The sequence below is a fragment of the Haemorhous mexicanus genome, chromosome 6, assembly GCF_027477595.1.
Source record: "Haemorhous mexicanus isolate bHaeMex1 chromosome 6, bHaeMex1.pri, whole genome shotgun sequence".
In the NCBI taxonomy this organism is placed as follows: Eukaryota; Metazoa; Chordata; class Aves; order Passeriformes; family Fringillidae; genus Haemorhous; species Haemorhous mexicanus.
This window is the reverse complement of record NC_082346.1, coordinates 27,432,062-27,449,579: the sequence shown is the minus strand read 5'-3', so window position 1 is coordinate 27,449,579 and position 17,518 is coordinate 27,432,062. Positions and strand designations below refer to the sequence as shown.

At 43.5% G+C, this 17,518-nt stretch overlaps 1 protein-coding gene across 1 annotated transcript; it reads right to left on the bottom strand.

Moving 5' to 3' along the window:
• Nucleotides 1-7,402: 7,402 nt before the first annotated feature.
• VPS18 (VPS18 core subunit of CORVET and HOPS complexes) lies at nt 7,403-16,734 on the bottom strand. The gene is made up of 5 exons (XM_059849462.1): nt 16,589-16,734; nt 13,542-13,683; nt 13,263-13,354; nt 10,692-12,562; nt 7,403-9,959 (listed from the first exon to the last, which is right to left on the bottom strand). The coding sequence occupies exons 1-5, from the start codon at nt 16,677-16,679 to the stop codon at nt 9,231-9,233; spliced, it is 2,925 nt and encodes a 974-aa protein (XP_059705445.1). The 5' UTR covers nt 16,680-16,734; the 3' UTR covers nt 7,403-9,230.
• Between the last annotated feature and the right edge of the window lie 784 nt (nt 16,735-17,518).

Sequence of the window (17,518 nt, the reverse complement as noted above, 5' to 3'; positions counted from 1 at the left end):
TAGGCTACCAACTTGGACTGCTACCAAAACCCAAATTAGCTAACTTAAAACTTTCAGAGAGGGAACAGAAGTAAAGCTGGCTGAGAGAGATTTGCCACACTGCTTTTTTGGAGGGTTGTTTTTGTTTTGAACGAGATATTGTGTGGCCCATCTTGAAACTGGGAAGAACAACTCAGTCACTTCTCTGCAAGATCAGATACCTGTTTGTCAATGGGAGGAATAGTTTCTTCAGCCATCTTGAGCCTCCCATACTCACTAATAGTCTAAGTCAGAAAGATGGAAGCACAGTGAAAAGCCAAATCCTCTTCACATCTCATTTGTGGCACTGAAAAAGCAGTGAAAAAATACCAAAAAAATCCAGATTCAGTTCTTCAATATGACCACGCTATTGTGGGCAATCTCTGCAGACTTAAATCACAACGTTTACTAAAACTGCAATTCCATTGCTTTGCTACTGAGACATCTCAGCACAGCTACACTGGACATGCCAGAGGTGGCTTTAGTTCAGACACGACACCAAACTGTCCTGCTGACACCTCAGGAGGGACTCAGCTGTGCAAGCATCTAGGAGCATTTTAAAGATCCTGAGTATTTCCATATATACACAGTGTTGCTTAGGAAATAAAATCACCTAAAAGCCAGATATGATAGCAGCCTCTGGGAGAACTGTTTATACACCAGTGACCCTCTTGAATCCAAAGTATGCTCTGCCCCACACTAACTCCTAATTTCACTAATAAAGGAGGCTTGCAGATCATCCTCTGTGCCTGCTGCAAATGATAAAATCTGAAACTCTTTTCTCTTAACAAATCTGTGATGCTCCTGTCTATGACTCAGAGAAAAGTAGTACACTCTTCAGGAAAGAGAGACTTGCCAGAAGCAAGAATTTTCACAGTTTGTACTAATTCTGCTGTATTGAAATAAGCATTGCAATACATTCATCACACTACCCTGGCACAGCTTTGGTCTGTATCCCATGTTTTATCCTTCTGAAATCTGAAACCCAGAGGGCCTCTTGTTACCTTCTTCATATAATTCTCTTCCTTAGTTTTCAAGCTTAGTGGCAGGGAGCTTCACCACTCCCCACGTATTAACCCTTCCTCTATTTATGTCAGAATCAAACAGTTTTTTGCTAAATCAGTGAGCAAAGGAGGTGAAAGAATTAAGTGAGAGACAAAAGTGGCTGCTAAGATGGTGCCTGTCCAGTGATAGAAGAATCAATAAAAATGATTTTTTAGGCATCACTCTTGACTCAGGGTCTCAAATGAAGGTAGTCAGCTCCACAAGTGTCCTAATTTCTGAAGAACAGGATAAGAAGAGAGCACTTTGAACTTCTGCCCAAGGCCCTACCTACAGATTTTTGTTGACCTACAGAGAGCATTTAACCTTGCTCTAACCTAAACAATGCAGATGTGCTGAAGGACTCACAGCAATGTCTATGTTGTGTGCAGAAATTCTTCCTCTTTCCTCATTTTAACATGAATTTCTCAAATTGTTGATTTCATTCAGAGCATAACCCAGGGCAGGACAAGATGCCTGGCAGGTAAATAATCCACACCTTTACCTTTGGTTCAGCTGCCACAGCATCAAGCAAGCAACTCACAGCTGCTAAAACACCATACTGAACCACTCAATTCCATAAGTTACCACTTCCCAGGTGACCTCTCCATAAGGGTACAAGGGCTGTTCAAGATTCTTCTGAAAACTCCCTTCTGTTTCTGTAACCACACTGCAGAGAAATACAGCTTTCCAGGAGAAAACTCTGATTCTACACCAGCAAAGGAACTACTGCCAGAGTCCAGTCTTGCTGCCTTCTGAACACTGCCCATTGTTCCACTGCACTGTCTCCTAGGACTGGCTGTAGGTACCAATACTAGGTGCATCCAGGATCACAAGGCATTTCCCAGTCAACAGCCAACAAGTTTAAGAAGATGCTACTTAGAAAAGTTCACATGAATTGATTTGCACCCGCTCAAGTTCACAGAAGATGACATTTCTGTTCACCCTCCATTAGATGTTTCCTGTACTAAAATATTTTTTGCTTTGGAAATCCTGCCACTGCAAGTGTTTGAAGTATATATTGAGGATTACCATAAGCAACTTATCAGAAGAACACGGAAAGATTACATGGTCCTAGTTGTTCCAATCTCGTTAACTGGGCAAGCAAGCAAGTGTTTGAAACAGACTGCAGAACATAAGGAAATGTGTTTCTCCCCAAAAAGGCTGCTCAGCAGAATGTACCACTGTGACACAGATGCAGGTGTCACTCTGAGACAGTCACACTGTGACACACAGGCAAGTATTCAACAAAGAACTGAGGCATCCAGGAGCATGAGACTCAAGTCTCTCTTTCCTCCTCACCCAAACACTGTTCAATTCTCTCAAACAACGTGAGCTCATCTAAGTCTCCACTCCTGTTATCAAGGATGGCAACGTATTGTTCAAATTCATATAGAATTTTTTATGATACTGTTATCTTGATAGCTACTGTGAGAAAAATTGGACAACAGGTATTTTTCTAAATCTGTGGTAATTAGTCAAAGACCAACTTTTTATTACTCATGCCTTCCTAGGTTCTTAGCAGAGAATAAGTGTCTTGTTCACATGGTGAAAAACATGCAGCAGCCATCAAACACAGCCAGGGCAGCTGCTAATAATTGTCATGCAGAGTCTGTAGAAAAGAGTCCTCAAAAACTAATCCATCAGCCTTTGTGCTCCTCTTTGCCTGTGACATTCCTCAAAACCACACTGTATACCTCACTTTTAATAAACATGTGAAAATAAAAGAGAATCTGTAGATAGGAACAACTTCCTTACGAACCCAGTTTCACAGTAATAATTTGTTTACTAGAAAATCTGTTCAGCATGTACACACAAAGAGATGAAAAAAGACTGTTGAATAACTGACTAATTGGAAAACACAGATGTCTGCTTAAGTAGAGTCCAGCAGCCTCCAAGTTCAGGCTGTGTTCTGAAGATCATGCCCCATGCCAAGTGACCGGCACATGGATTTAAACTGCATGGAGTTGGGAATATCTGGTTTTGGATACCAAACCACTTGTTCAATCCTTTTCCTCTTAGCCATCACCTACAATGAACCATTCAAGATGGATCACGAAATGAGGGGTAGGCTCTAGTTCAGCTTCTCTGGAACACTTACACTGTAATAAAACTATCAAAAACTAGTATTCTTAGTTCAGATGAAGCAAACAAACCAGGTGTTAAACAAAAGGCTGTACTGAATCCTCTTCTGAAGACAACACAGCCCGCAGCCAACACAGCAGCACAGCAGGAATATATGAACTCCTGCAAAGCAGGGAAATTACTACCTGTCACTCGTCAGGTATGGCCTGTATGCCCCTTTATAAAGCAAGGCTATTTCTGTGGTGCTAGGAAGCATGTGATGGAAAGCTCTGTGCAGTGGGACAGCTTGATATCATACAGACTTACCACTCGTGCTTATTCCCACACCTACCAAGCTCTGCAGCTCAAGTGTTGAATTAAAACAGCTCTCCTATCACCACAGGACCTACAAGCACTGTAGCAAGTCTGAACCCAATACAGACATGCTGCAAGTTGGAAACTCCTCTGCTGAGCTGCCCCTCCATGGCAAAGACAGTGTATAGGATTAGTTATAGATGTACTCATAACCTTAGAGTGCTCCTGTAGCTTCCCTGTTTCTAAGCAACCAGTCCTACTCAAACAAGCTGCCTCCAATACCTCTGGCCACGACAGAGAGGAAATGCCTGAGCCCCTTTTTCTCTCCATCCCAACAAGTTTCAACGAGCAGATCTAACAAGTTTGTCTAATCCTTTTCCCCCTCCTTTCACCTGAAAGCAGCTGCAGGCCAGGTTGCTTTGAAATTCATACCCTAAATAAGTAGCCTGATGCCTTTCCATGAGATCTGGGAGTGAAAAACCCAAACAGTGAGTTGAGGGGGAAGTATCACAAGTCTCCAAAATCACACTATTACCATAAAATGCAAATCCCAAAGGGTTCAGAAGGTGTAAAGTCAGGATTGGACATAATCAGAGATAGCAGACAGTTTAGGAGCTGAATGCATGCATAATTCACAATGAATTTAAGGAATGCCTCTAATGTCCCTCTTTCAAGCCCTAAGCTTTTCAATTTTAACAAAGTCCTTATTTCAAAGGAAATTATTTTTCTTCTTTATCACCTCTGCATGAGAAGTACAGATCCATCAATATCACAGTTTCACTGCAGAAGCTTCCCTGAAGTCAGATACATAAAGTTTGGTCAAATTATTTTACAGAAACCACCATTCCCTTTCCCTTCGAGTGCATCACTTTCTTCATGTACAAAACCAATGGAAGACCCTGGACAGCCCCTCTCTGCTTTGTAGATGCCATAAGATTCTCTCATACACACTACACATACCACAGTGAATCACATCTTACTCCCTCTGTTCTGGAGAAAAATACTTAATCCATCTCAACAGTAACAACTTAAAATTCAAAGATAAGTCTTGTACATTTCAAACCCCAAACTTCAGCTCAGCACGCTTACTGTAAGTAAGAAATCTATTTTTAGTCTGCCTTCCCACAGCTCAGAGTTGTTGGATGAAGTGAGGCAAGGAACAACAGACTTCCCATGAAATCCCACTAGAAGCTAAGAATTTGCACTTGGAAACATAGACAATCCACATGTTGGCATTGACAGGGCAGGGGTGAATGGGAACTACCCATTCCAAGAAATACATGCTAATACATGACTACAGTCTGAGTCAAACTACATCTTACTTTGATAGAGTACAAGATGTACCTACTCCCACTTGCTGTTTTGCGGGGATTATGATGCCACAACTGAAAAGGAAAAAGCAAACATTCTAGCTTATCTGTTTATGCAAGTCAGCGTCCAATGTCACATTGCGAACAAAGCTCTACTGGTGCTTTTAACAAGACAAACTAAATGTGAACTCAGGCAACTAAGGAGCTGGCTTACACTCTGCTGTCATGAGAGTATGAAGAAGAAGCAAGCAAAGATGACCAGACCCAAGGCCACCAGATTTTGCAACTCCAAGCCCAGGGATGATCTCTCTGCAGTTTACTAAATCAGCTAGGTCTCTAGGGAACTTACATGAGAATACAACAAAAGAGGCCACACCTCAAACCCCATGTTCAGTCTCAGGCCTCTCACTACAAGACAGATACTGAGGTGCTGGAGCACCAAAAGGTGTCCAAAGAGCAATGAGGGTCCAGAGCACAAGTCTTAGGAGTGGCTGAGGGAACTAGGGGTGTTTAGACTGGAAAAAAGGAGGCTCAGGGGGAATCTTATTTATTATATCTTTACAACTAAAATAAATTAAAAAAACTTATTTATTTTATCTTTATAACTACCTGTAGCAAGGGCCCAGTTCGCCTCTTCTCCCAGGCCACAAGCAACAGGATGAGAGGAAATGGCCTTTAAGTTGTGCCAGGGGAGATAAAGTTGGGATATTACGAAACATTTCTTCACTGAAAGAGTGCTCAGGCACTGGAACAGGCTGTCTGGGGAAGCACTGGAATCACCATCACAGAAGGAATTTAAAAGGCATGTGGATGTGGCACTTGGAGATGTGGTTTAGTGGTGGATTTGGCTCTGCTGGGTTAGCAGATGGGCTTGGTGTTCTTAAAGGTCTTTTCCAACCTAAATGATTCCACAGTTCTATGATACTCATTTATTAACATAGTAAATCCAGCTTTTGATGTTCAAAACATTAAAATCAGTGATCTGTGAGCTGAAATTGCCATTTAAAGACAATTTTTTAGCATCTTTACCTCCAATCCTTACACCAAATCCAAGCTACTTTACACCAAAGGCTGTGTCTCCAAGGACCTAGCACATCCTTCCAAAAGCACTGGGATCCTGCTTCAGTTCCTCACTTTTGTGCCATTCTTCCTTCTGCTACAGAACGCTTTCAGCTGTCTGCAACAAACTCCAGTATTTAAATGGACAGCAATGACATCTAGTGGCAGGTTAAGAATTTGCCTTTCTATATTCCCAGCCCGGGCATTCATTTTCAGAAAGGAGACAGAACCCACCGCTTTCAGCATTTCACTTAGCTGCTGCCAACTACAGGAAGTGCACCCGAAATTCTCCACAAACTCTTTCAAAACACTCACCACTGTCTCCTCCAACTCAGAGCATTTCCCGCATCCCTTGCTCAAAGCCTAGGAGAGGCCATGTAGTAGGCACAAGTTTGCTCTAGGCCTTGCTTGTACTACTGAATTTCTTCAGTGTAGACGTAGCTACAGATATTTGTTCTGGGGATACAGGGCTGGGGCTTCCACACACCCTTTTGGTTATGCTGTTCTTCAGCTGCATTAGGCTAAGTGGTAGGAGGCATTCACACTGACAAGGACATGACCCAAGGCCACAATTTTTAACAGCTGGTACAGTTCATTCATAGCTTAAAATACATACAAAGGACTGCAAGTTCTAAAATGTAACTGTGCTGAAGTTACAAGGAGAAAAGATAAAAATGCTATTCTGAATGCAAAAAGGAAGAGATCTTGCAGATTAGATTTATGGGAAAACAGTAAGCAGTTCACTTCCCTCCAACACCACAAACCCACCTCACCCCCCAAGAAAAAATAAACCCTCTTACCTTTTTCACTGAGCGATGTTGCAAAATTGCCAAGAAGCACAGGTAAGTGGCTACTGAAACTTTTTGAAGCATGTGACAATGTAAAGAAAGTTCAGAAGATACCTTCATGTACCTTTTTGTATTACTGGCACTAGTCATTTCATCACTACTGCAGTTTTTGCCAGCAGTAACACTCTATAACCTCCACCACAAATCACTTAAATAATTTTTCAGTTAACAATGGTGAGGAAGAATGAGATTTGTAGTACATGTATCTGGTGCGTGTGCCTACAGCCCTCAGAGAATACTGCATACTAGTCATTAAAAAATACCTTCTTCTAGTTTGGTTAACTGAGATCTATTAATACCCATGACTGGAATCGGAGGTGCCTTTCTCTACCACCCAATCTCAGGCAAAGACCAGAGGGTTTTTATCTACTTGCTATGCCTCATTTCCCACAGCTTCTTCTAATACTATGGACAAACAGATCACTCTGCAATGGTCTATTTAGTGATGTGACTTCTCTAGGATGAACAGGAAAATGATGGAGAACTATAGTAATTCTAATATACCAGGAAAGCATCCTGTAAAAGCCCAAAAGAGATGGAACAAGTGTTAAGAACATGTCAAAATAATGTGAAATTACCCCTGCATCAGAATGAGCTGATATCCATGTTCTGCTAAAGGGCAGAAAAAGAGCCACTTACCTTTGACCAGAAACTGGTTTGGGGTGGAGGCTACTGTTGGTTTGCAATGACATGTACAACCTTAAACATCACACTGCTTAGAGGAAAAGATGATGATTCACAGGAGTGGCCAGTTATAATAGGTTTAATGGTAAACTTCAAAAGACATCACATTTAGTTTTCATCACAAATTCTTCTGCCAGACCCACCAACTTTTTCAAAGCAAAAGGCTATGCAAAGAAAACTACAGCATGTGGGTTTTCTGAACCACCAAAAAAGTGCTTTCTGACAAGCCAGCAAACACACACAACCAGCTGATAATGGGACTCTTTATCCCATGGCTCCATCAAAGAAAAGAGGATCTTGAAACCTCAGGTCTTCCTAATTTCATATGTATTTTTTATTACTTGTGTCATTTTACACAGATAAAATTCATTTGTTCGAGGCTGATGCTCCCAACAAAAACATAGATGTTCTTCTGAAGTTCTGAACTCAGAATTCTTAGGTCAGATCCTTGAGGAAACCAATATATATTCTCCTACAATAACATGAAGACCCATTTCTACAACCCTACAAACAGGCTGAGTGGTTAGGAGATTGAGAAAGGTATTCAAGACAAGCACACATATTCATGTGAAAGAACCGAGGTGGTTTTTCAGAAGACAGTATTTTCTGTTGCCTTAATTACAAGAACTGTATTTTGTCTTTTAGAACATTCAATTCTTCTGTCAATTACTACCTTTGTGATTCAGTCCCAAACAGCAAAACCTAATTAAAATTTTATTTTCCTAAAACAAAACAAGGAACCCTTGCTAAACTGTTAATGACAATTTTTTCTTCTCTCACTCACAACGTAGTGATTGCTACCTTCTGGGAAAAACTTTCCAAGTCGGAGCAATAGACAGATGCATTGACTTGCAGCCATCTCCAAAAAGTGGAAGGCAAAAGACTGTTTAGGCACAAGGTACTAGCTTCAAAGGGCAAAGCAAATTTCACACCAACAGAACATTCTGTAGACTACCCTTGGGCAAACCCCTGACTAGATCTTGCGTCTAATGCTCAAGTGCAGCTTGAAGAGAACCACAGCAAGATATACAAACAGATTGTGCTCCTGCTTGCAGAGTGTCAGTTGAAACCTTACTACTGCATCTATCCGTTTTGGTTTGGGGTGAAGAGAAAACCAAGACCCATTATACAAAGGCAGTTATAGTAGAAACAGGATGGAAAGAGGAGTGGTGAACAGGCATTTTGAGAAACAGTACCTACAGAAAATCCAAATGTGCCTGGTCTCATGCATAAAGCTTGTGATAAAGAGAATTATACATCTTGAATTGCAGGCAAATTACTTTTATAATTTTTCTGCAAGATTGTATAATTGAATAATTGAAAATTATTCTTGTATCACATTGTGTAGAAACATGTATTTGTGTAGCATGATGTTTACAAAATATAAATATGTAAGAGCTTCGGTTCTTTCATGTTCTTTCTATGTATGTGGTTATAGACTCTCAACAAAAAGGAAACAGAGGGCAAGTCTAGCTTTGAAAATGATGAATGACAACTACATTGCTTAGTGGCCTTCACTACCCTCCTCTTTCAGCTTGTCTTCACCAAAACAAATACCACACAACAGGGCAGATAAATCACAGGCTGTTCCCAATTCCTTCTGGGCAACAAGGCACTCCATTTAGCATCACACTGAGAAGCTCAGAAGAACTGCAAGCAGAAACATCTGCTAAATATATTCCAGTAGGTTAGCTCTAAGTATTGTTAAAGTTCTTAGACAGCCATAGCTATATCTCCCCACTTCTCAAGACTAGTTCTCCCTAAGCCTGGTAAAAAGACTGCACTACCCTTTGTTCAGAGTTGCACAGAAGTCATTGTGTTCCTGCTCCAGGAGGTTATATCCACACCAGAGAAGTTTCACAATTTGTTTGACAGTTGAAGATTTGGAAAATTACAGCCAGCTTTGCATCTCGTCTTCATACTTCTGGGGATCAATAAAAGGTTTGTCAATGGACCGGATCATCAGCTCACCACAGTACACACATTCAGCTGCCACAATATCATCAATGTCAGCTTTGATCTGTTCCCGGCTCTGCTGCCCCTTCCCCAAGCTAATGGTGTCTGCATCCTTGGGACGATGGTGGCTCTTGGATGGCTGGCTGGTAGCTGCCAGCTTCTTCTGAAGATCTTCAAGTTTTACCTGTTTATAGGCAGGAAGGTTAGGGAAAACTGCTTGGAGGAGACAGTCATAGTGAAACATGTGACCACACAGGAAAAGGTAAAAAGGGCGGTTTAGAAGTGGAAAGTCACAAGCAGCACATTTTTCCTGAGGCTCCACAGAGCCATATTTATTTCTCATTTCCTGGATGTCCTCTCGGATCCTCTTGGCACTCTGTGTGGCTTCCTCCATCTCCCTTTTCAGCTCCTCAATGTGCTTGTTGTAATCCTCCAGGGAGTTACAGATTGCCTCCTTGAAATGGTCAATAGTGACAAAGTCTGGAAAGAATGGCAGCACATCTTCAATCTTCAGCAGAGCACAGCTGGACAGGCAGGCCATTGCCTTCTTGACATCCTTCTCTTCCTGGACAACATGGCGAGCGATCTTCAACCACAGCTTCTTCCGGAGCTCCTCATCATCTTCAGGAAGATCTGCACAGGACTTGGCAAGATCAACATCCACCTAGAAGTTGGACAGACAAGGAAACAGAGTTAAGCTTCCCTCTTTGTTTATCCACCATTCAACTTCAAAGCCTGCTCAAGTCCATTTTAAGAGGCATTTAGAAAACTTCTGCTGCTATCTCACTGCCTAGGACTGCACTCCTGGCCCGCTCCTTGTTTCCATGCCAAACACCTCTCCTCTCCACCAGTACTCCTCACTGAAGATAAGCTTGCTACCCAACCGAGAACAAAGGCCAGCACAGAAAAGGCAAATTCATGTTATAGTATCTTTGCTGGCCACACATTTCAGCAAAGACACAGCAATTCCAATCAGAAAAAAATACAGCGTCTCCCTGAAGGTCAGACTAAGCTGACAAAGGCTTCTGTGATAATTACCAAAGCTATGAATAGGTAATTAGAATCCTTAACAATAGCTATCAAATAGCTAACAAATCTTGCATAAATGTAGATATGTTAAAGGTATTTTATGTCAGAGACTGAGCTTGAGACAAACAGTACTCCTCCTTGTATTTTCCATGCCCCCACCCTCAGTTATGGCTTGTCAGTCAGCTGCCTACTTGAAACAGTTGTGAAAGCACAGAAAAATGTTAACAGAGCCAGCTCTTTCTTCCAAGCATCAGCTGCACCGCTTTGATACCAGTGAGTCTGTCCAGCTCCTCTCAATGCTCTGCTGTTCAAGGTAACTTGAACAAGCTACATTCCAGTGTATCAGCATACACAGATACACACATACCTGTAAGGCAAGATCCACAGCCTCCTCATATAATTCCATCACTTTGTAAATGTGGACGCATGCACGGTGGTGCCCGTGCTCTGCACACAGGCGTAGTGCATACTTCAGGTCGTAGTGGATCCTGTTTGGGTTGGTTCCTGCTTGCTCCAGGTATGACAGCAGCGAGTCTGGCCGACACAAAGCATAAAGAGACAACAAGTAGTTGTGAATGGCTTGCTGGGTTTCCTCCAACTGGTAGACACAGAACTCCATATATCTGATGGCTTCATTGATCTGCTGGGTGCTGGCACTCTGGCTGTAGTTAACAAGGGCTGGAATGAGGTTCCTGGCATCCAGTCTAGAGCCCATAGAAATCCAAGCATCAACCACCTTCTTGGGAATATGTTGGATGAGAACTGGAGAGAACTTGTAGAAGAGCTTCTCATCTCTGTGCCTGGACAGCACATTTAGAGCCTCATCGTACTCGTCATGCTGGCAGTGGTGAGCTACTACACGCTCGTAATCCTGCATGATGACTGCAAAGTAGACCATGTGCTCTGTGTCGCCATGGCTTGCCAACAGCTCATAGATAGATGCCCGATTATTAAAAAGACAGTCTTTGTTTTTAGGACTGCTCAGGAAAGTGCGGAACTTCTCCCGTGTATCCAAATAGAGATTTCGCTGCGAGGGATCTCCTTGCAATATGCCCAGCCAGTTCAGGTACAGCTCTGTCAACCACGTGGTCAGCAGAGTAGTCTGTGTCTTCTCTGAGGACTTTAGGTTACTTAGCTTCTTAATCAGAAACTCCATCAGGGCCTCTTCTTGCTTGGCTTCAATGAACTTCAGAGCAATTTCCTCAAAGTAGTTCTGGGTCAGTGCATAACATTTGGCACTGTCCAGATACCTCTTGTTTTGGAAGCAGTGCTCTGCCTCTTTAGCCAACACAATGTCGAGACACTCTGGACGGTCCTTACAATACTCTTTTGCTAAATCAAATTTGTTCATATTCATATACATCTTCCACACATCTCTAGATTCCCGCTGCACATGGTAGCGGAACACTACTTTCTCAGTGTGAATCCATATCTGCTGCACTGTGGGATCTTTAATCATGCGTGTCAGCAAGCCAAACTTCTCCAGGAACAGATCCTGAAACACAACCTGTCCATTCAGAGTGCAGACCGCCTTCACCCGGTCAGGCAGCAGCAAGAGAAAGTGGAACTGGGTAAGCACAATGGATATTGGCTTGTTCACAGTTATATCAATATCAGGAGGATAAACCCAGACCCGTTCGTCACTCAGAATTGAATCAGGTCGACTATAATCCAAGGTACCATACAGAACACCGTTCCCCATCATCCAGGCAAAGGAGCGTGGGTTGGAACGCAGTTTCGGAGTGTAAAAGGCTATCTCGCTGAAACCCAAGTTGGCTGGAAACTCCCGAAAGCTGGGCAGATGGTCAGCATGCACAGCAAATATGGAGCTGAAACCTTGCTGCTCTGTCCCTTCAGGCACTTTGCCAACAAACTGAAAGAGTCTCTTCCTAGTGGTGGCTATAATAAAAAATTTCCCTTCTAGCCCTCGTTCAATTTCCAAGCAGCAGACTGGGGCAGGTCCAGATTCCTCCTCCAGAGTGTAGACCTGGCGGAAGTACTGGTCAGGGTTAGTGCTGAAGAGGCTTCCTTCACTGACAGAGATTTCGGCCTCATAGATCTGCCCCTGGGATGTCCCCACCAGGATGGGCCCTGTGTTGGTTTCTGAACCAAGAAATTTGTTCCAGCCCACACTTTCAATCAAGTGTCCTTTCCAGCGGGAGAGTGCCCGCACTTTCTGAACACTTCTGTTCAGGTAAAGGCATTCACTGGTGTTCAGGGCAATGAGGAGATGAGAGCCTGCCAACACAGAGGGGTATGGGAGGGAGAAGGAGAGACCAAATCAAGACTGTGCCTAAGCAAGCCAAATTCCTGAAGCTTCTAATCCTAACATTTGATAAACTCCAATATCAACATACTTAATCCAAGACTTTCCCAGGCATTCATGGGAATGTGGGGGATTTCCATGCTAGATCAGAACAGTAGTCCATATGTTGCAATGATAAATAACTGGTACCAGATGCTTTAGCAAGAAGGTATTCTGTTTCAAGAAATGTTCTAAGGATAAACATTTCCCAGAGCTCACTCCTATCCCTGGCAGCTGGTGAGAGATATGAGCATCTCTTTCCAAATTTTTGTTTAGTTTTTTAAAATCAGTCTAGGCTACAGTGAACTGCAGAAGTTTTATGGCCCTTTTTAAAAACTCCTATATAAACCATACAGCAGAGTGACTGCAAACCTTCCTTTGATTGGTTTTAGCCTTGCTCAGAACAGCCTAATAGCATGTGCTCATTTCAGAGTCTGAAAACACAACACAGGCACAAGCCTGTGCTTTACTAATATCAAAATGGCAAACCAGTGAGCAAGGGCCCTGGGGAAGAGTCTGGCTCATGGAAGATTGATCTGTTCTCCTTATGCACAAAGCAGAAAGAGAACTCCTACACCAGCACTTGCTCTGCTCTGTTCACTGTCTGTAAATATCCATCACCCACTGCCTCACCTGTGTGGTCCAAAAACATCTTGTAGACTTTGGCTTCATCTTTGCGTCCCAGTTCTACCTGATTAGGTTCATCTGGCTTCCCAAGATCAATCCTGCAAAGAGAAACCATGAAAGCATGCTGCCAGCAAAAGTTCACATGCCTGTAACCCTCACCTGTTTTCCATACTGGGCTCGTGGCTTTTTATCCAGTTTGCAAATATAAGTTCTCTATCAACTTAAGGGAAAAAAAAGAAGGCAGGGGAAAAACAAACAGTAACTTCAGGATTCTGGCAACATTACCTGAGAAGGGTGTCTTTCCCAAGGCTCATACAGAGCTGGTTAGAGGAGACAACTAAGCTGTTAATTTTCTCAGGAGGAGCAAAATCAATCCTCTGCTTGTTAAATATTGGCGTTTCCTTCTCCAGTCGTGCATTGACATATCCTGGAGAAAGAATGTGAACGTTTAGAAACTGAACAAGACAAAACCCCACAACAACAACCCCAAACTGCATCAAAATCCAGCCTAAAAGACTAAGAGGATTGCATCCTGCTCCAAGTTTTACTGAAAAGGAAGTGTGCTACATGGAGCAGGAATACTGAGGAAAAAAACCTCTAATTCCAGCCCTGCTGGTGCTGAAAAAGACAACGTAGTGGAAAGTAGCCTGCTACTTGCAGGCAAATCCTTTAATTGTCTATTCCACCAATGCCTTCTCCTTGCCTCTGCCTCACCTTTAGCCCAGCTGCAGAATCCTTAAAATACACTTTTTCCAGAAGAAAGATGCACATGCAGGAAGAGACAAAGCAACCACACCTGAGTAGGCAGCCTTTTGGATGTGCTTTTTTCTTACACATTGACCCACACCTTAAACTCTACCCATTTATACAAATGTGCATTCCTTTATTTCCATTTAGGTAGAACTGATGTTCTTCTTTTTGGATTAGGGAGCTGCAATGCCACAGTTTAAATTTGCTGGTATGAAATGCAGTTCAAAACACGTACAAAAGCTCCCAAGGTACAGATACACATGATATCACAGCTAACCAATAAATACCTATTTATATATATACATATATATATAAAAGGGAAGGATTACTCTGGAAAACCCACACGTTACCAGATCATCAAGTCACATTCATCCAGGTAATCTCAATTTTTTTTCAGACTGTCACCTGGCAAAGCAAGGCTGACTCAGCAAGGAAACTTAGAGGCAGGAAGGAAAGGGAACAAATAGCACCTGTACAGACGTGAGGGTTCAGAATTAAGGAGAAGCTGTTTATGGTTTAATTCCATCATAGTTCAAGCCAAAGTATTGGATTTCAGCATTCTGGGCTTTTAAGGCCTGTATCCATTACATTTATAACACCCATAGGATCATCACCATTAACATAAGGATTTTTGCCATTGTCCCTAATAGGAGAAGGATGAGCTTCCTTAATATACAGTTCTCTATATAAAGGAGATGCCTATTTAATAATATTAATTCCTTTCAAACAGTCTCTCCCCTCATTTTGTCCCCAGTGTACCTCTTCTGTTTAATCAAGATTCTACTGCAGCATTTCACACCCTGATTTCTGAGCAAAGCTACCTATTTCTGCAGACCTTTTAATCTGTCCAATGATCTAAGATCACCAGTAAGGCCTTGTGGGTCAAAGCAGGCTTTTCAAAGCTGGAGCTACAGTACTTGAAGTTCAAAATGCAGCAGGACTTTAGGCTGGATACAGAGTCACTGCTTGTTTATCTACAACCTTGAGAAACAGTACCTGCAGTTCAACAAGCACAGCGAACAACTCCCTGAAACTGAGGAATGAGTTTCAACATCTTCCAAAATTGCAAACCTAACCTTAAGGACTGCTTTCAGGAAGGTAACTATTGTATCTTTTTACCAAATAAATTTACTTAAACTTCAGATTGCCCGGAACTTTTACCAACCCAAATTTTATTAAAAATTGCCTGTGTGGCCTAATTTAAGAATAACTGAAATCCTGATTAGGCTGTGCCTTTGCAGTTAAGCAGTTTCCCAAACTTCCTCTGCCAATATCAACTGTGAGCAAACAGACAGATTTCTCAACTGTAAGACAGCCATGACTGAAGACAGTGTTGCAGCTGTCACAAAGAAAAGCTGAGTCCTGGAAAATTTATTTTCCATTACACGACTTGTCCCAACACTGCTCTGCACAACACCTATTTAGGCCACTTATTCTGCACTTAACATTGCACAATGAAATAACCATGCATGTCAAAACAAACAAGTGGAACATACCTACTTCAATACCCAGACTCAAAGTAACTGTGTCAGTGTATTTATACTCCATAGTTTTCATAGCATGACAGAATTTATCAATTCTTAGCACATAGATGAACCTCACAATCTGGTTTCCCCAAAGGTTACCAGTGGGCAACACTATGCAAGGAAAAAAACTTGAAAGAACGTGTCCATGTATTCCCAAACTTGTAACCCAAAACCACCAGCTCTGCATAGCAGCTGGTACTACCATGACAATACCAGGTACAACAGAATTCTCTCATAACCTACATTTCCCTGCCACACTGAAAAAACATTGAGAGGTGACATCTAGCAGAAAATGGTTATTGAACCTAATAAATCTTGAATTTATCATGGAATAATAATGAAATAAATTTCTCTGACATGAAAGAAAAAACAGACTGGTCATCATCACACCATTACTTCACACTGATGGGACACTTCTCCGAGCAGTACAGTTCTGTCACATCCCTTGACAGAAAAGTGTAGTAGTGATACAGACTACTTTGCTGGTCACCTTGCCATCATGTAGTCAGCCTAAAGGAACCACTCTAGAGAAATGAAGTCTTCGGTAAACTGCACCTGGGTTAGGAAAGGAACTCCGTGCAGGAACAGCTGTGCACACATCCATAACACGGTAAAGCGTGGCTTCCTCAGAGAGGAGCAGAAAGAAGAAGCAAAGTGACGGATGTTCTCAACCCGCTAGCACAGCTCTGAGCTGCACAGGCCTGAGGTGCGGCTGGGTGTAACTTGTGACACACAGGCACATGCGACTTCACGCGTTTGCTCCCGCAGCACCTCCGGCCACAGCCTCCCGCACAGAAGCAGCACCGCGGGTCCGCGGGGCTGGCCTGCATCACCACTCCGCCCAGCCAGGACTCGAGCGCTCCCCGTCTCTAAACACCTCCCACAGCAAGCCGTGGAAAAAACAAGCCGCAGCCGAATGCTTTGCCCCACACACACAGTGACACACCTCTTCCAGGCAGCACAGCCTGGCGTGCCCTGCTCCCCACCCGGAGCTGCCGCCTCGCCTCCCCCTCTCAGCAGGAAGGCCGCCCGCGGAAGGCCCCGGAGCACACGTACCGGAGTGCGGGATGCCCACGCTGCCGCGGCTCTGTGGCACGGACACGGAGCGGTGCAGGGAGTCCTCGTACTCGTCCAGGATGGAGGCCATGGCCCAGCGCGGCCCGAGCGCGGCGCGCTCAGCTGACCCGCGGCACCGGCGCCTGCGCATGCGCGGGCGAGGCGGGGCGGGGCCGCTGCCTCACAGCGATGGCGGCGGGATAGGGGCGGTGCGGCTGGTCGGCTGTGCCGCGACGCTCCTGTCCCCGGTACTCCTGTCCCCGGTGTTCCCCGGAGCGAGCTGGTCGGCCTATGCCCTGTCTGCCGGGCCTTGGGCTCCGCGCGGTGCCCGCCGCGTCTGCTCACTGCCGCGGATAACGAAAGGCTTATGTCGAATTAAGAAAGGGCCCGCTCGAATAAACAAAGTCAGCATTTTTATACGCCAGTAATAACCAGAGGTTCCTCTAGGTTCGATGTACGCTCTGGGTTTGTTGTCGAATATAACAAGTAGAACCATGCCAAACATCAAAACTTGAATATGTCACCAAAGGGGGCTAAAAAGAGGTAGGGTGCCATCCCACAGGACCACCGGAGACCCCTCCAATGACCCCTAGAGACCCCTTCCCTAATACATGAGCATGGGCAATAAGACCCACACAATTAATTAGCAGATGTACAAAGCTGCTTGGAAATAGCTGTAAACTTCTTGGCGTGTAAATACATATTCATATAAAAAATTGTATATAGGTAATAGAAATGTGACTCTTAGTGTGCATAACAGGCAGAGAGACACCCCCTACCACCCATTAACCTGGCACTGTAACAAAGTAGTGGCAGCTTTCCAACCTGTAACTCTTGTTTGAAGATTTTCTTTCCCAGTTTTCAGTGACGCTGTCCTGTTGTGTGCAGCTACATTGCGAGAAATTACCTCATTAACGTAGCAGTGTGCCC

Coding starts and splice junctions, on each gene's coding strand:
- VPS18 (XM_059849462.1), bottom strand. CDS start 16,679: ATGGCCTCCATCCTGGACGAGTACGAGGACTCCCTGCACCGCTCCGTG. Junction 13,355..13,541: donor GGGAAAGACACCCTTCTCAG/GTAATGTTGCCA, acceptor TTCTCTTTGCAG/GATTGATCTTGGGAAGCCAG. Junction 12,563..13,262: donor GATGTTTTTGGACCACACAG/GTGAGGCAGTGG, acceptor CTGTGTTGGCAG/GCTCTCATCTCCTCATTGCC.